The following is a 19,980-nucleotide window of genomic DNA, read 5'->3' as shown; positions in this document are numbered from 1 at the left end:
TGACCATGACAGTTTACACCCAGGGTTATACCAAGCAGTTTAGTCACCTCAACTTGCTCAATTTCCACATAATTTATTACAAAATGTAGTTGGCGTTTGGGGAATGATTTGTCCAAAAATACAATGCTCTTTGTTAAGTGTTGCAGTCATTTCAGTTGCTGTAATAGCTGAAGTGTAAATCAAATCAAATTGTATTTGTCACATGCGTCAAATACAACAGGTGTAGTAGACCTTACAGTGAAATGTTTACTTACAAGCCCTTAACCAACAACGCAGTTTTAAGGAAATACCCCCCAAAAAAGTAAGAGATAAGAATAACAAATAATTAAAGAGCACAATGTGGAGGCTATATACAGGGGGTACCGGTACAGAGTCAATGTGGAGGCTATATACAGGGGGTACCAGTACAGAGTCAATGTGGAGGCTATATACAGGGGGTAACGGTACAGAGTCAATGTGCGGGAGCACTGGTGTCGAAGTAATTGAGGTAATATGTACATGTAGGTAGAGCTATTAAAGTGCCTATGCATAGATAATAACAGAGAGTAGCAGCAGTGTAGAGGGGGGGGGGGGGGGGGGGGGGGGGGGGCAATGCAAATACCTGTTCAGGAGTCTTATGGCTTGGGGGTAGAAGCTGTTTAGAAGCGTCTTGGACCTAGACTTGGCACTCCGGTACCGGGAACAGGTTTTTTTCTTCTAGTTAGGCTATATTGATCTCTGGCTCCCTCTTTAGTAATTTGTCTTAATTAAATAAATAAAAAATCAGACAAGCTCAGTAGCCCACATTTAGTTGCTATAATTAAAACATAGGGCGTGTCTATATATATATTTTTTTTGATCAATCCATTTTTGTTTTTTTGTCGGGGACAACCCTAATCACCACACCGACTGCCAATCATGTCACCCGACACTCACTTGGAGCCATTCAGTGTTGTTGTTTATGTATGTAGCTAGTTGGCTAAGCTGTAGCATTAGCAAGGTCTTTCAAAAGGAGACAACTCATAAATGCGGCAATTTGGGAGATTCTGACAGTGAGGAGTTGCCCCCCAAGTTTGTGGCCATTGAGCATCCTGAATTTGAGGACCCATAGTGTAACGGTTTTCTTGGTGAGAAGGAGAGTCGGACCAAAATGCGGCGTGTCTATTGCAATCCATGTTTAATGAATTAACACACTAAACACAAACACTACCAAAACAATAAACTTAACAAAACCTGAAACAGCCTATACTTGTGTATCCTAACACAGCACAATGACATCAGGACACTAAGGACAATCACCCACGACAAACTCAAAGAATATGGCTGCCTAAATATGGTTCCCAATCAGAGACAACGATAAACACCTGCCTCTGATTGAGAACCACTTCAGACAGCCATAGACTTAGCTAGAACACCCCACTAGCTACAATCCCCACACATACACACCACATACAAAAACCCATGCCACACCCTGGCCTGACCAAATAAATAAAGATAAACACAAAATACTTTGACCAGGGTGTGACAGAACCCCCCCCCTAAGGTGCGGACTCCCGAACGCACCTCAAAACAATAGGGAGGGTCTGGGTGGGCGTCTGTCCATGGTGGCGGCTCCGGTGCGGGACGTGGACCCCACTCAATCAATGTCTTAGTCCCTTCTCCTCGCGTCCCTGGATAGTCCACCCTCGCCGCCGACCATGGCCTAGTAGTCCTCACCCAGAACCCCACTGGACTGAGGAGCAGATCGGGACTGAGGGGCAGCTCGGGACTGAGGCAGCTCGGGACTGAGGGGAAGCTCAGGAGTGAGAGGAAGCTCAGGAGTGAGAGGAAGCTCAGGCAGGTTGATGAATCTACCTGGCTGGCTGGTGGTTTCGGCAGATCCTGGCTGACTGGCAGATCTGGAAGAGTCTGGTCGACTGGCAGATCTGGAAGAGTCTGGTCGACTGGCAGATCTGGAAGAGTCTGGTCGACTGGCAGATCTGGAAGAGTCTGGTCGACTGGCAGATCTGGAAGAGTCTGGTCGACTGGCAGATCTGGAAGAGTCTGGTCGACTGGCAGATCTGGAAGAGTCTGGTCGACTGGCAGATCTGGAAGAGTCTGGTCGACTGGCAGATCTGGAAGAGTCTGGTCGACTGGCAGATCTGGAAGAGTCTGGTCGACTGGCAGATCTGGAAGAGTCTGGTCGACTGGCAGATCTGGGAGAGTCTGGTCGACTGGCAGATCTGGAAGAGTCTGGTCGACTGGCAGATCTGGAAGAGTCTGGTCGACTGGCAGATCTGGCTGCTCCATGCTGACTGGCTGCTCCATGATGACTGGCAGCTCTGGCTGCTCCATGCTGACTGGCTGCTCCATGCTGACTGGCAGCTCTGGCTGCTCCATGCTGACTGGCTGCTCCATGCTGACTGGCAGCTCTGGCTGCTCCATGCTGACTGGCTGCTCCATGCTGACTGGCAGCTCTGGCTGCTCCATGCTGACTGGCTGCTCTGGCTGCTCCATGCTGACTGGCTGCTCCATGCTGACTGGCTGCTCCATGCTGACTGGCGGCCCTGGCTGCTCCATGCTGACTGGCGGCCCTGGCTGCTCCATGCTGACTGGCGGCCCTGGCTGCTCCATGCTGACTGGCGGCCCTGGCTGCTCCATGCTAACTGGCAGCTCTGGCGGCTCCTTGCAGACTGGCAGCTCTGGCGGCTCCTTGCAGACTGGCAGCTTTGGCGGCATCCTGCAGACAGGCAGCTCTGGCGGCTCCTTGCAGACTGGCAGCTCCTTACAGACTGGCAGCTCCTTGCAGACTGGCAGCTCTATGCTAACTGGCAGCTCTATGCTAACTGGCAGCTCTATGCTAACTGGCAGCTCTATGCTAACTGGCAGCTCTGAACAGGCGGGAGACTCCGGCAGCGCTGTAGAGAAGGAAGGCTCTAACAGCGCTAAACAGGCGGGAGACTCCGACAGCGCTGGAGAGGAGGAGGGCTCCGACAGCGCTGGACAGGCGAGGCGCACTATAGGCCTGATGCGTGGTGCTGGCACTGGTGGTACTGGGCCGAGGACACGCACAGGAAGCCTGGTGCGGGGAGCTGCTACCGGAGGGCTGGGGTGTGGAGGTGGCACAGGATGGGTTAGACCGTGAAGGCGTACTGGAGATCTTGAGAGCGGTGCTGGCACAGGACGTGCAAGGCTAGGGAGGTGCACAGGAGGCCTGGTACGTGAGACTGGCACCATCTTAACCAGCCGACTAACACGCACCTCAGGACGAGTATGGAGCGCTGACCCAGGTGCCATCAAATCCCCGACACGCTCCGTCGGGCGAATTCCATGTTTAAAACACAAACACAGCAACTCCCTCATTTCTCTCTCCTCCAATTTCCCCATTAACTCCTTCACAGTCTCTGTTTCGCTCACCTCCAACACCGGCTCTGGTCTCCTCCTTGGCTCCTCACGATAAACAGGGAGAGTTGGCTCAGGTCTGGCTCCTGACTCTGCCACACTCTCCCTGAGCCCCCCCCCAAGAAATTTTTGGGGCTGACTATGGGGCCTCCGTCCGCGCCGCCTTGCTTGCTTCGCAAACTCCATTCTCCTATATCCTTCCGCGCACTGCTCCATCGAATCCCAGGCGGGCTCCGGCACTCTCCCTGGGTCGACCGCCCACCTGTCTATCTCCTCCCAAGAAGTATAGTCCATACTGTACTCCACTTTGGGCTGTTCTTGCCTGTTGACACGCTGCTTGGTCCCTTTGTGGTGGGTGATTCTGTAACGGTTTTCTTGATGAGAAGGAGAGTCGGACCAAAATGCGGCGTGTCTATTGCAATCCATGTTTAATGAATTAACACACTAAACACAAACACTACCAAAACAATAAACTTAACAAAACCCGAAACAGCCTATACTTGTGTATCCTAACACAGAACAATGACATCAGGACACTAAGGACAATCACCCACGACAAACTCAAAGAATATGGCTGCCTAAATATGGTTCCCAATCAGAGACAACGATAAACACCTGCCTCTGATTGAGAACCACTTCAGACAGCCATAGACTTAGCTAGAACACCCCACTAGCTACAATCCCCACACATACACACCACATACAAAAACCCATGCCACACCCTGGCCTGACCAAATAAATAAAGATAAACACAAAATACTTTGACCAGGGTGTGACACATAGCCCACTGACAAAGTCCCAGGTCCCTCTGAAGATGCTGGTGGTGATGTAGGCAGATCAACAGTCGGTGAAGTACAGTAGGTTGGCGGTAGCTGGAAGACCTCTAGCCATTTCATCCCTCCTGGCCCTGCTGTTGGCTTTGATGAGTCCCAGTCTGGAGTTCAAAGCCCCCTTTTTTGTAATTGGACAGACAGTTCACATAAATTAAATACAGTTCCATTATTCAATTATATGGACAATATCTTATCCACTTCCCCACTCCCTAATCATCCTCTCCACTCCCTACTCCCTCTCCAAACAGTATGTTGCTAGCATACAAAAGATGTCTTCAATCTTCGGCACAAAATATGTCCAGTTCCACTTATGATGGCAAGTTATGTTCAATACTGTGTGTGTGTGGTTTCTGAAAGTACAGAATAAAAGAGGACTTATTAGCAATTAGAATACAATATCAGGATATAGCAATAAAACAATATTATAAGTAACATAATAATTGAAGAGCTCCACAAGGGGGCAGGGCAGAGCTATGTAGGCCAAATACAGGCCAATGCTATGGTCATGATAAGGTCAGCCTGGGCAGCTTCAGGATACAACACAAGCTAATACTTATTTGATGCCATTAGCATTAACATTGTTTTACAGAACTAATAGAAAAACGTAACTATATAAGCGCAAATGAGTATAACACCATAGAAGTTATGAAATCAGTACCTTGTGTGGCCGCAGTTATAAAGGAACACACATAAATACGGTGTGCTACAGTAGAAATGACATAACACGATATACAGAAATTGGATGACAAGGTAATAATGCACTTACTTTGACACTTTGGCACACAGGAATTATTAGTAAGGAAAACAACAATGAGGCAAAGCGGGCACCAGGGGGAAAACGTTTAGGCAGGATCTGTTCTGACTGGAGATGTGCAAATGTCTGCATCCAGTAAATTACTTCTATCATCACACGCATTAGAATCCTCACTCTGGGGGGACCGTTAGAGACATTTGGAATAGAGAACGACCGATAAATTGGCCAAGCCAATATATCAGGCCCGATATTGGCCTTTTCTAGTCTATCGGCCCTTCTCTATCGGCTTAGCCGATAGTCCCTCTACATAGCGAAGAAGCTGCTATGACAGCCGCCACTCAACCCCTGAGCCACAAGCACTGCACAAGATCTTCATCAGCAGAGGCAAGCTAGCTCATTCTCCAACAGAAAGGAGCAGTATTGCGAAATGGATGAATTGACAGTGGCCTAAATCAAACTCCTGTTGAAAATATTAGTTTAGTTTTTCACTAATAATAAGGCTCGTGTCGACGTCCCGGGACATGCATACAATAAGCAAGCTAGCTTAGCAGATAGCTATGTGACCTGTTAGTAAAGATTACAATAACTAACCCCTTAATCTGTTGTGTTAGCTAGCTAGCTGGCTAGATAAACATGGTGCTAAGATATTAGATAGGAGCTAATTGACAACTTTTTGTTCTACCAGATCCACGATGAGAAGGTTCTAGCTAGTGTATCCCTCTGTCCTTGGACTCTTGTTGGATGTAGTTGATCCGTTTATCAGGTCCCAAGCTCTCATGGCTGTTATGATTATTTATTTACAAGTTACTTACAATTATCTTTATACTTTAGGGCCATCTGTACCTGATAAAGCAGATATAGTCTCACGTGCAGAAGTAAGTCGTCTGGCGCGAGAGACTCATTGGGAGGAAGAGACTAGCGCGCCAACATAGCAACATAGCTAGCTAGCTGATTATCACAGTGCCTCTTCAACCTCAGGAGGCTGAAGAAATTTGGCTTGCTACATAAAACACTTACAACCTTTTACAGATGCACAATCGAGAACATCCTGTCGGGCTGTATCACTGCCTGGTACGGCAACTGCACCGCCCTCAACCGCAAGGCTCTCCAGAGGGTAGTGAGGTCTGCACAACGCATCACCGGGGGCAAACTACCTGCCCTCCAGGACACCTACAGCACCCGATGTCACAGGAAGGCCAAAAAGATCATCAAGGACAACAACCACTCGAGCCACTGCCTGTTCACCCCGCTACCATCCAGAAGGCGAGGTCAGTACAGGTGCATCACAGCTGGGACCGAGAGACTGAAAAAAAGCTTCTATCTCAAGGCCATCAGACTGTTAAACAGCCATCACTAACATAGAGAGGCTGCTGCCTACAAACAGACTTGAAATCAATGGCCACTTTAATAAATGGATCACTAGTCACTTTCATGCCACTTTAATAATGTTTACATATCTTGCATTTGCTCATCTCATATGTACATATCGTATTTTATACCATCTATTGCATCTTAGCCTATGCTGCTCTGTCATTGCTCATCCATATATTTATATTTATATATTCTTATTCCATTCCTTTACTTAGATTTGTGTGTATTAGGTAGTTGTTGTGGTATTGTTAGATTACATGTTAGATATTGCTGCACTGTCGGAACTAGAAGTACAAGCATTTCGCTACACTCGCAATAACATCTGCTAACCATGTGTATGTGACCAATAAAATTTTATTTGGGATTTGATTTAAATCACTAGTTCCAGACTTGTCTTCGTTCTGTCTGTTGTTACTTGGCTATCTGCCAAACTTTTCGTTTTTTACTTTTAAAACATTCATCTACATCTCCGTTATTTCATCGCTAAACTTTTTTCATTCAACTTTCTCACCCCGGACACTTTATCTGGGCTCCCAAGTGGTGCAGTGGTCTAAGGCACTGCATCTCAGTAAGTACAGATAGTAGTATAAATCCCCCCACACAGTCCCCGCAGCCTCTTCTGGAAAGAAAGCTTAGCATGCTCAACTGGTGTCGCTCATTCAGCCGACAGAAACTTTCAACCGGTTCTCCCCATTAAGCAACGAATCGGAGTCAGAGGCCTAGCTTTCTCAGGTCTCTCCTCCACCCGTTACGGGGTCTGAGCTGCTTAAAAATAATCATACAGCGATCATACACTGTTTACCAGGGAGCAGGGCTACTGACGTTAAGGCTAATCTGAAGATGGTCCTGGCTAAGGCTAAAACTGGCGAGAGTAGAGGGATATTGTTATCCACGTTAGCACCAACGATGTTAGGATGAAAAAGACAGAGGTCACCAAGCGCAACATAGCTTCAGCGTGTAAATCAGCTAGAAAGGTGTCTGCATCGAGTAATTGTCTCTAGCCCCCTCCCAGTTAGGGGGAGTGATGAGCTCTACAGCAGAGTTTCACAACTTAATCGTTGGTTGAAAACTGTTTTCTGCCCCTCCCAAAATATAGAATTTGTATATAATTGGTCCTCTTTCTGGGACTCACCTACAAACAGGACCAAGTCTTGCATGCTGAGGAGTGACAGATTCCATCCTAGCTGGAGGGGTGCTCTCATCTTATCTACGAACATAGACAGGACTCTAACTCCTCTAGCTCCACAATGAGATAAGGTGCAGGCAGCAGGGCGTTAGCGTAGTGGAGTCTGCCACTAACACAGTCAGTGTAGTCAGCTCAGCTATCCCTGTTGAACCCGTGACTGTGCTTCGATCTAGGTTGAGCAAAACAAAACATGGTGTTGTTCGCCTTAGAAATCTCACTGGAATAAAGACCTCCTCCATTCCTGTCATTATTGGAAGAGATTGTGATATCTCAAAATAGGGCTATTTAATGATACATCCCTCACTTCTAAGGCAGTCATGGTCAATTAACTAATCACTGATCATAATCTTGATGTGATTGGCCTGACTGAAACATGGCTTAAGCCTGATGAATTTACTGTGTTAAATGAGGCCTCTCCTCCTGGTTACACTAGTGACCATATCCCCTGCGCATCCCGCAAAGGTGGAGGTATTGCTAACATTTATGACAGCAAATAAAAATTTACACCAAAAAAAAGAAATGACTGTTTTCATCTTTCGAGCTTCTAGTCAAGAAATCTATGCAGCCTACTCAATCACTTTTTATAGCTACTGTTTACAGGCATCCTGGGTCGTATACAGCGTTCCTCACTGAGTTCCCTGAATTCCTATCGGACCTTGTAGTCATGGCAAACGATATTCAAATTTTTGGTGACTTTAATATTAACATGGAAAAGTCCACAGACCCACTCCAAAAGGCTTTCGGAGCCATCATCGACTTAGTGGGTTTTGTCCAACATGTCTCTGGACCTACTCATTGCCACAGTCATACCTTGCATCTAGTTTTGTCCCGTGGAATAAATATTGTGGATCTAAATGTTTTTCCTCATAATCCTGGACTATCGGTCCACCATTTTACTACATCTGCAATCGCAACAAATAATCTGCTCAGACCCCAACCAAGGATCATTAAAAGTCGTGCTATCAGACCACCCAAAGAATTCTTAGATGCCCTTCCAGACTCCCTCCACCCACTGAAAATCGTTTAACCACAAACTGAGGATCTAAATGTAACCTTGCGTAATAGAGTAGATGCAGACGCACCCCTAAAAACAAAAAACATTTGTCACAAGAAATTTGTTCCTTGGTATACAGAAAATACCTGACCCCTGAAGCAAGCCTCCAGAAAATTGGAACGGAAATGGCGCCACACCAAACTGGAAGTCTTCCGACTAGCTTGGAAAGACAGTACCACACAATATCAAAGAGCCCTCACTGCTGCTCGATCATCCTATTTTTCCAACCTAATTGAGGAGAATAAGAACAATCCTAAAATTATTTTTTAAACTGTCACAAAGCTAACTAAAAGCAGCATTCAACAAGAGAGGATGGCTTTCAATTCAGCAGTGCTAAATTCATGAACTGCTTCGATGAAAAGATCATGATCATTAGAAAGCAAATTACAGACTCCACTTTGAATCTGCATATTTCTCCAAAGCTCAGGTTTCCCGAGTAAAAGAGAACTGCCAGGACCTAGGATTAATGGAGACACTCAAGTTTTTTTTTAATCCTGTATCTCTTGAAACATTCATCAAAATAGTCATGGCCTCTAAACCGTCAAGCTGCATACTGGACCCTATTCCAACTAGAATCTCCCATTCCTCTCAAAACATTTTTTAAAAAGCTGTTGCGTAGCATCTCACTGCCTTCCTGAAGACAATGTATATGAAACACTTGTCTGGTTTTAGTACCCATCATAGCACTGAGACTGCACTCGCGAAGGTGGTAAATCACATTTGAATGGAGTCAGACCAAGGCTCTGCAACTGTCCTCATGCTCCTAGACCTTAGTGCTGCTTTTGAAACCATCAATCACCACATACTTTTGGAGATGTTGGAAAACCTAATTGGTCTACATGGACAAATTCTCACCTGGTTTAGATCTTATCTGTCTGAAAGATATCAGTTTGCCTCTGTGGATGGTTTGTCCTCTGACAAATCAATTGTAAATGTCGGCATTCATCAAGGTTCCGTTTTAGGACCTCTATTGTTTTCACTATATATTCTACCTCTTGGTGATGTCATTCGGAAACACAAAGCCAACTTTCACTGCTATGACGGACGACACAGCTGTACATTTCAATGAAACATGGTGATGCCCCAAAATTGTCCTCCCTGGAAGCCTGTGTTTCAGACATAAGGAACTGGATGGTGCCAATTTTTTTCCTTTTAAACTTCATACTCACCTCAGACCAGAGGCTTGTCTGATTCCCTTGCCTGAGGTCAAGGATGACGCGCATTAAACCAGGCCGCTTTGAGTCTTTGAGGGCAAAACCAGCAAAGACCGTTTTTTTTGGAGGCGGCTGTAGAAAAGGCTCTAATTTTTCTTATACTTTTTAGGGAACTGTCACTTTAATTCAACTTTTTGGTTAACTTTACCTTAAAATGCAGGCACCTCTGAGCCATAGAGATGTGTGGGGAACGCATGGTATCAACGCTGTCCATGTTAAGATATGCTTTTGGGCACTAGAGACCTCTATACATCTCCATGCTCTAAACGCACCTGCAGCCAATTCCCTTAATAAATACCAAAGGTCTTTGTCTTTTAGTTCCGTGTCAAACAAGCCATGCCTTGGAAGAACAAGCATTTACCCCTTTATCTGTGTGTCCAATATCAAACAAATGGGAGCTAAATCTCTCTAAAGGGGAACCTAAAGTCTCTCTCCCTATCCTTGTTCTCTTATTGAAAGGGACACCTGCAACCTGTATCAGCTCCTACGTCACCCAGTGCATTCTAAAATAAGCAACCTGCCTTAACACACAGTGGCATCTGCCATTCCATATTGAGGCAAACATGCAACAGCTCTGTGCCATTTTATCTTTCCTCGATTCCTTGCCTTTTTTTGTGCCTTCTCCTAAAACCCCATCGGAGAGGACCCAAGGTTCCTCCCCTCAGACCTCCAATGGGTTTTGAGAAGGAGGCGAGTAGCGAGGAAGTTCATGTCATTTTAGGTGGAATCTTATGTGAATGATACATTTGTAATGTTTTTTCACTGCACATACAGTGCCTTGCGAAAGTATTCGGCCCCCTTGAACTTTGCGACCTTTTGCCACATTTCAGGCTTCAAACATAAAGATATAAAACTGTATTTTTTTATGAAGAATCAACAACAAGTGGGACACAATCATGAAGTGGAACGACATTTATTGGATATTTCAAACTTTTTTAACAAATCAAAAACTGAAAAATTGGGCGTGCAAAATTATTCAGCCCCTTTACTTTCAGTGCAGCAAACTCTCTCCAGAAGTTCAGTGAGGATTTCTGAATGATCCAATGTTGACCTAAATGACTAATGATGATAAATACAATCCACCTGTGTGTAATCAAGTCTCCGTATAAATGCACCTGCACTGTGATAGTCTCAGAGGCCCGTTAAAAGCGCAGAGAGCATCATGAAGAACAAGGAACACACCAGGCAGGTCCGAGATAGTGTTGTGAAGAAGTTTAAAGCCGGATTTGGATACAAAAAGATTTCCCAAGCTTTAAACATCCCAAGGAGCACTGTGCAAGCGATAATATTGAAATGGAAGGAGTATCAGACCACTGCAAATCTACCAAGACCTGGCCGTCCCTCTAAACTTTCAGCTCATACAAGGAGAAGACTGATCAGAGATGCAGCCAAGAGGCCCATTATCACTCTGGATGAACTGCAGAGATCTACAGCTGAGGTGGGAGACTCTGTCCATAGGACAACAATCAGTCGTATATTGCACAAATCTGGCCTTTATGGAAGAGTGGCAAGAAGAAAGCCATTTCTTAAAGATATCCATAAAAAGTGTCATTTAAAGTTTGCCACAAGCCACCTGGGAGACACACCAAACATGTGGAAGAAGGTACTCTGGTCAGATGAAACCAAAATTGAACTTTTTGGCAACAATGCAAAACGTTATGTTTGGCGTAAAAGCAACGCAGCTGAACACACCATCCCCACTGTCAAACATGGTGGTGGCAGCATCATGGTTTGGGCCTGCTTTTCTTCAGCTGGGACAGGGAAGATGGTTAAAATTGATGGGAAGATGGATGGAGCCAAATACAGGACCATTCTGGAAGAAAACCTGATGGAGTCTGCAAAAGACCTGAGACTGGGACGGAGATTTGTCTTCCAACAAGACAATGATCCAAAACATAAAGCAAAATCTACAATGGAATGGTTCAAAAATAAACATATCCAGGTGTTAGAATGGCCAAGTCAAAGTCCAGACCTGAATCCAATCGAGAATCTGTGGAAAGAACTGAAAACTGCTGTTCACAAATGCTCTCCATCCAACCTCACTGAGCTCGAGCTGTTTTGCAAGGAGGAATGTGAAAAAAGTTCAGTCTCTCGATGTGCAAAACTTGCACGCCCAATTTTTCAGTTTTTGATTTGTTAAAAAAGTTTGAAATATCCAATAAATGTTGTTCCACTTCATGATTGTGTCCCACTTGTTGTTGATTCTTCACAAAAAAATACAGTTTTATATCTTTATGTTTGACGCCTGAAATGTGGCAAAAGGTCGCAAAGTTCAAGGGGGCCAAATACTTTCGCAAGGCACTGTATGTATTACAATTATACACTTCAACAGTGTTTACCACTCCTGCTCCTGGGACATCAATGATTACACATTGTAACTATGTAATAGACTAGAAACATGATTGATTTGTAATTCATATATACAGAAAAAAAACTATGCATATCTAACTCCATCCTCATTGATCTGAGGACACAGGATAGTATTTCAATTAAATACTTAATTTCAACCAGTGGAGAGTGTGAAATGCTTTATTGAAAGAAGTCCATTATCCAGGTGTTATAAATACATAGATGCATTATAATTATGATATTTGTAATATTATATTATAAATACAAGTTCATTCTGTACTTCAATGCACATATGGTGTGCATTATAAAACGAGGAAGAGAGAGGTGTAGAAGACAGAAAGGGAAATAGATAAGAACAGCGGCAGACAGCATATGTTTAATGAATTACTGTGCTACCCTAATATTCTCTCAGTTCATAACCAGCCTTGGGCTCCCAGTCAGCCCGAAGGTTATCTTAAGAGCGGGTGAGGTGTCGATGACCGGACTGGCTTCCTCTCTCACATCAAATCACCCCTGCAGACGAGAGACAGGTGGATAGAGAGAGAGCATGATTAAGCCTTGTGTTTTTATTCTAACACGGCCAGTCATCATAATCATCAGGAGGTGAAATGCAAAACTGACCTGGGATCATTAACTCTGGGACTACTACATCTCTGTCTGTATTTCAATGTAAAGCATCTCCTTAATAATACTTCCTGTATAATATAAACTGACCTGGGATCATTAACTCTGGGACTACTACATCTCTGTCTGTATTTCAATGTAAAGCATCTCCTTAATAATACTTCCTGTATAATATAAACTGACCTGGGATCATTAACTCTGGGACTACTACATCTCTGTCTGTATTTCAATGTAAAGCATCTCCTTAATAATACTTCCTGTATAATATAAACTGACCTGGGATCATTAACTCTGGGACTACTACATCTCTGTCTGTATTTCAATGTAAAGCATCTCTTTTTAATAATACTTCCTGTTGACCCGACCAAGTGACCTCTCACCTAGGATCATGCTGTGCCCTCTGTGTCAGCCAGTTCAGATGCGGCAGGGGTTCATCAAGACAGCTGATATTACCTAGAGGATTTAGGGAGAAGGGCGTGTGCGTGTGTTGTCTCACCTGGTGTCCACACTAAGTGGCTACAGAGTACTTTATGCTGAAAAACAGACACAACAATAGAAGATGATGTCAATAGAAGATACTGTATGTGATGCAGACAGACATCTATCGGAGTGTACCTGAAACATTTAAATATAGAGGCCTATGTGTCTCACCACTTGGTTATTGCCAGGCTAACCCCCAGGGAAATCATGACTTGGCAGCAACACATATAGTCCAGTGAAAATGGCTGTGTTTATGTGGTGTGAATCTGAAAATTAGCAGCTGACATCTTAAGGGTTTTTAAATTAATGCATGTGAGACAGGTTCCATGTACAACAAGACAGGCAGAGATGGAGAAAAATAACACAGAACATTTCAATTACCTCTGGTTATGGACACTTTTGCCACAGTAAAGCTTCCACGGCCTGTTCCTCGAACCGTGAACATCTGGAAATATCTACATTTTCGACCCCTTGATCAGCTCGCTCTCTGAAAGTAAAGAAAATGTCTTATTTTTTGTAGATATGAAAACAATAACTGAGATATAAAGCAGCAGATGTCATATTTCAGGATACGTCAATACAGCACAGAAAGCTTAACACCAGACTGGTATTGTGGTTGTTCATTAGGTGATGGGAAATATGCAATGATACCTGCACCATCTACACGCTGCAAAAACTCTTCGTGACAGAAATATTGTATTCTTTCATCCTCCTGTAAAAAAAAGTTAACCGTTACACTGTCATGAAATATGATAATATATCGACTATGAAACAAATATGACATGGCCTGCTTATGAGTTGCCATGAAAGAAAGTTAGAATAATTCAACATTCGTAGTTAAATGCTTTTGATTAGCTTGAGAATAATAATTGCATGATTTATCATTCTATGGTATGCATGTATGTAATATAGTAGAATGTTATGAACATACACTGAATCGTAGGAGCTAACTACTAGCTATGTAAAAGTTGGATGGAAGAACGCCCAGTGCTGCTTACCTGAGATGCCTTCATCACACAGTCCTTCGTAGGTGTCCGCTATGACTTCCTTTGTGTCGGAAAAAAGTTGCTTTCAGAACAATTATTTTTTATTGAAAATAAAGTTTTGCTCTCAAAACTAAGACACAAATGTACCCCCATAGCATATAACAGTTTGCCTGTGAATAACTACACCTTCATATAAACCTGCTACTGTATGTAGAATTCTTCACGCACAACTGAAGATGCTGCCATATCCTGCCAGCACGCCCACAAGTGAGCCACTCAGGTGCAGAATGATGATGCGTGGAAGAGGGAAAGGAACGAGATGGGAACAACAACAATTTGTTGCAAGTTGGGGAGGGGGGCTAATAGCTGAACAATAGACTATGCAACCTTTACTAAAGAATAGTCTAATTTCCGAGGTAGGTGTGAAAAAACGAAACAGATTTGCCCTAATGACCAAGGGATAGCTTGCTACTCAATGTAATAAAGTAATGACTTTTCAAATAAGTTACCTTACACGTTATGTTGGCTGACAATTTGTTAGCTACGCTGTCCTTACGAACCACATAGCACATCATTACAGCAGTACGTACTGGTATGTTAGCTATCTACCTAATGTTAGTAGTTATACATCAAACTTGCCAGAATATTAACTATAGGCTATCTGACTACCCAACGTTTATTGACTTGATTATTCCCATCATTCTTAGCTTAGCTAAATGGTATAGTCATTGTGCGTTCTCAATGGACATTTGGGTGCTTTCATAAATTCGCTCTGGCCATCTACACCGATTTCAGAGCACTCTCGCCTGAGTGTACCAGAGCACAGAATAATGAACTTACTCAACACCGGTTGAATATGGCCAGTGTCAGTAAAGTCGGCAAAAATGCGTAATTAAATTGTTTCCAGCAGCACAGTCACCAATGCTCCGGGTAACACGAAAACTGCTTGACTAGCTCTGCTTGAGCAAGTAAATGTGTGTCTGGAAGTAGCTAGCCAACGTTACCTTGAGTGCTTGACTGCCGTTGTAAGGCCAGAATGCTCAAATCAACACTACTCATCGGCCTGAACGTCCAGTGTACTCAACAGTCTGAATTTACAAACTGACAATGCTCAGAATTTATGGCCGTTGTACAGTGCCATATTTTCTGTTCTATCCTAACGGAAACCCAGAGGGTTTTTCATTTTTCATAGAATAGAATCACTGTAATATTAATCATATTAATTAAGCAAGTACCAGTCAGAAGTTTGGACACGCCTACTCATTCCAGTATTGTTATTTTTACTATTTTCTACATTGTAAAATAATAGTGAAGACATCACAACTACGAAATAACACCGATCTCCCGCGTGCCCTGCATTCTGTAGTACAGACATAGCCTGCTCTCCCTTATGTAAGGAATTAGGCACTTTCCCATGTTTACTACAGTATGCTTTGTAGACTACACAGTAGCCTGATAAAAAAATAAACACATTTCGTAAAATAATACTCTTTCAAATTGCAGAGGTTGATTTAGTTATGGATCCATAACGAATTACTATGGGAATAAATATAACTGATTTACAGAAATATTGGAAAAAAGTTGTCTCTTGAAGGTAAACAATTTAGAATCCTCCAATCCTGTAGCCTACTCCCTACCGTCACATTGTACAGCGGGATATTTTCCATTCCATCCTAACGGAAACCCTGAGGGTTTCATTTTTTCTCTGAATAGAAACACCATAATATTAACATCTTGAAACTAGGGGGCACTATTTTCATTTTTGGAAAAATAACGTTCCCAAAGTAAACGGGCTATTTTTCAGGACCAGATAATAGAATATGCATTTAATTGACAGCTTAGGATAGAAAACACTCTAAAGTTTCCAAAACTGTAAAAATATTTTCTGTGAGTATAACACAACTGATATTGCAGGCAAAAGCCTGAGAAAAATCCAATCAGGAAGTGACTCTTATTTAGAAACCTCTGTGTCCCTATTGAGCAGTGAAAGGGATATCAACCAGATTCCTTTTTCTATGGCTTCCCTAATGTGTCTAGTATCACAAGACATAGTTTCAGGCTTTTATTTTGAAAAATGAGCGTGGGCGACAACATTGCGTCAGTGGTCAGCTAGTGGCTCTCAGAGCGATTTGTGCGTAATATACAAATGCGGCCATTGTTTCTCTCGCTCCTACTAAGAAGCCAACTGACCCGGTTGATATATTATCGAATAGATATTTGAAAAATACCTTGAGGATTGATTATAAAAAACGTTTGCCATGTTTCTGTCGATATTATGGATCTAATTTAGAATATTTTTTGGCGTTGTCGTGACCGCAGTTTCCGGTGGATTTCTCAACCAAACGTGAAGAACAAACGGAGGTATTTCGGCTATAAAAATAATCTTTATGGAACAAAATGAACATTTGCTGTCTAACTGGGAGTCTCGTCAGTGAAAACATCCGAAGATCATCAAAGGTATACGGTTAATTTGATTGCTTTTCTGATTTTCGTGACCAAGCTTCCTGCTGCTAGCTGGACATTGATACACTTACACAAACGCATGTCTTGCTTTGGCTGTAAAGCATAATTTCAAAATCTGAGACGACAGGGTGATTAACAAAAGGCTAAGCTGTGTTTCACTATATTTCACTTGTGATTTCATGAATATTAATATTTTCTAGTAATATTTTTTGTCCGTTGCGTTATGCTAATTAGTGTTAGTTGATGACAATTCTCCCGGATCCGGGATGGGTAGTTTAATCAAATTAATTAAGCAAAATTTATTCAAATCAATCCCATATACTATGTTATCACAAAAAAAGTTTTAAATTCTCTGGTAATGCCAATACGGAATACTATCAAATGCTTCAAACTAGAAATAACTTGCAGTAACAAAAAATGGCTGAAAATTTAATGACGTGCTACAGAATTCTGCAGCAGCACGCAAGGTGTGCCGCAGTATGACGCAGCTTTTAAAGGAGGAACCACTGTACCATACCCCATTCAAAGGCACTTAAATATTTTGTCTTGCCCATTCACCCTCTGAATGGATGAATACACAAACCATGTCTTTAACCTGTCTCCTCCTCTTCATCTACACAGATGAAAGTGGATTTAACAGGCGACATCAATAAGGGATCATAGCTTTCACCTGGATTCACCTGGTGAGTCTATGTCATAGAAAGAGCAGGTGTTCCTAATGCTTTGTTCACTCATTGTATGTGCTTTTTTTCAATTAGCAAAATTTTGCCATTGGACATTATTATACTTTTTTTGCATTAGTGCGTCTTGCTGTTGTTTTGGTCCTGTTGAGTCTACCACTCGAGTCTACCTATAGCCTGCTCTCAGATCTGTTTGTACTGTCTAGCCAACTCCTATGGTCCACAGGGGCTATAAAACACAAACAGAACTGGGACCAGACTAATCTGCCTCCACAATGTCCCACCTGTTTCCCAATGGCCTCCAGGTCCCTGTCACGCACAAAGTCCTCCCTCAGCTGTACCCGGGTGAGCCTGGTGCTGTGCGGGTCCGAGAACAGCTGGAAGAAGCCGTCCTGCGGCTCAAAGTTACTGTCCATATGGACCAGTTCCGTGTATCTGTGAAGATGGATACATAAAACAGCAGACAAATAATTATTCCAGACATAAGATCAAATTGATATACAGTATCAAACTATGGTTGGCATTTGACAATGAATTTACATACATTATACATTGAGATTTGAAGCAAATCATAAATCAATGCTCATGAGCTGCTGCTAATAAAGTGATTGATCATGAAAGCATCCTTGACACCTCATAAGACCATTGCAATATAATGTGAAAAATTAGACAAACCAACAAGCAAAACCAGTCTGACAGTGCTTAATTGAACATTAGGATTAGCACCCATTACAAATCCCAATTATACGTACGTGTTGACCAGCTTGTCACAGATCTCGCTGGGCAGGAAGACGTCTGAGCGCAGGCAGAGCTTGTTCCTCTCTCCCAGGTAGCACATGGTCCTCCTCAGGTTCCTCAGGCAGAAGGCTGTGGTCAGTGCCATGAGGCTGTCGGGGTTGTCCCCTGCCTTGGCTTCCATGCCGGCTGCTGCTTCTCACTTCCCCTCTGTTTGACAACAACAGGGCAAAGCAGGTGGCCTCAGGAGGTAGGTGCCGGGAAGCTCTCAAAGGGTAGGCATCGGGATAGATGAGGTGGTCACAGAAGAGGCAGTGTGCTCAAGACCTCCCTAACTCCGGGGTTAGGTCTACAAGAAGCTGCTGGAGACAAAGACAAGTTGTTGTCATTAGGATACTTGACATTGCTTTGATAGAAATATCAACATCTATATACTTCATGTTTAAGGAAATGACAATTACAGTCTAATGATGCAAGTTATTATCATAAACTCATTGTTAACACTGTAAATCGCGTCATGAAAAAAAGTATGATTAAGACTGTAAACAAAGTATTTGGCTAGCTAATTGGCTAAATAAAGAAAGCGTTTCCATTTGAGCGAGATCTAAACAAGTGGGACTTGGCAGGTGAAATCCGTACCAGTTTGTCTGCTACATGGCCAAACTAAATGGATTTAGGATAATCCAAATGGCAAAATATGTAATGACAGGCTTCGCTTCCATAACATTAATGTGGTTCTTTCAATCAAGAATGTTTGCGGAAACTAGCTTAAATATTTAGCTAGATAGCTAACTGCTTAGCTACTTCTGAATCATTAACGTTAGCTAGCTACATTTGATGGCAGTAGTTAACTAAGTTACCGAACTACAAACACCTCGACAAATCGATCAAGTACAAATGAGTATGTCAAGTAGCTAGTGGCTAGCCACGCCATGGAAGGTGTTTACTAACTGAGGAACGCTCAACTCAATTCCCGTCTGTCGAGGCGGAGCTGAGTAACCTTGTTGATAACTGACCGCGCGATTTACTAGCGATATTATTGGGTCGCCATCGGTTGATACTTGTAAAAACGTCAATTTTGTAAACGCTTACCTGTACAACTGCGGCCTGAAATTCAGGTTTTTAATAAAAATGTATAGAATACTACAATCGCCGACTTTATCCTCATTTGTGTTGTTGAATCTCAGCTTACATAGTAACTTTCAAGCCGTTATGTCTCAACCAATTAGAAAAAAAGTCGGTGCTTGTATTCGATAACATATTTTATTAGAAGTATGAATTTCAACCATGACATATAGCTATTTTGCTAAATAACGTTAGTTAGCTACATCAAATCCATTGCTGGCTAGGTCAGCTACTGTAACTCGCATTAATTAGATTCATTAGCTAGCTAGTGAATAAATGTTTGGCGATCTAGCTAGCTTTAGACAGGATTTGTCAACATTGCTCATTTCCAGTTTATCGGACACTGTCATACCTTAGCTTTGCACACGGGTAGTTCTTTGGTTGATTCAATTCATTTATTGTTTAATCATTTATATTTTCCTCTGTTTTTCGTGTTCGTCTGATGTCAACAAAACAACATCCTCTTCCGGTTCATCTGTGTTGTTATGATTTGCTTCCTGCTTCAGGGGAAGATTATGTTAATTATTTCCCATTTAATTTTAAGAAAGCATATTGTTGCATGATCACTGTTAGTTAAATTCTCTCCACATTTTGGATAAGGAACGTAGCGGACTATTTGCATTGACACCCTTATTTTATTCTTATCTATTCTTATTTTGTTACGCTGACTCGATGTACAGTCACTTGACTCTAAGCTCACACACTGTCCAGTGGAGGCTGCTGAGAGGAGGACGGCTCATAGTAATGGCTGGAATGGAGTCAATGG

General features: G+C 42.9%; 1 protein-coding gene across 2 annotated transcripts in view; it reads right to left on the bottom strand.

The window, feature by feature from the left end:
* The window catches only part of LOC110509521 (protein zer-1 homolog), a 54,324-nt gene extending 34,549 nt beyond the window's left edge, over positions 1–19,775 (bottom strand). Inside the window, exons 1-3 of one of the 2 annotated variants that reach the window (XM_021590437.2) lie at positions 19,567–19,775; positions 18,107–18,448; positions 17,639–17,789 (exon numbers count right to left, since the gene is read on the bottom strand). In XM_021590437.2, coding sequence (XP_021446112.2) covers positions 17,639–17,789; positions 18,107–18,273 — 318 coding nt within the window. In that variant the 5' untranslated portion in view covers positions 18,274–18,448; positions 19,567–19,775. Of the gene's footprint in view, positions 1–17,638; positions 17,790–18,106; positions 18,452–19,566 lie in introns of both variants that reach the window. The other variant, XM_021590436.2, reaches the window with a different exon arrangement.
* Between the last annotated feature and the right edge of the window lie 205 nt (positions 19,776–19,980).

Source organism: Oncorhynchus mykiss, chromosome Y, assembly GCF_013265735.2.
Source record: "Oncorhynchus mykiss isolate Arlee chromosome Y, USDA_OmykA_1.1, whole genome shotgun sequence".
NCBI classification, from domain to species: Eukaryota; Metazoa; Chordata; class Actinopteri; order Salmoniformes; family Salmonidae; genus Oncorhynchus; species Oncorhynchus mykiss.
Note: the sequence above shows the minus strand (reverse complement) of the source record. Positions and strands in the feature narration are given on the sequence as shown.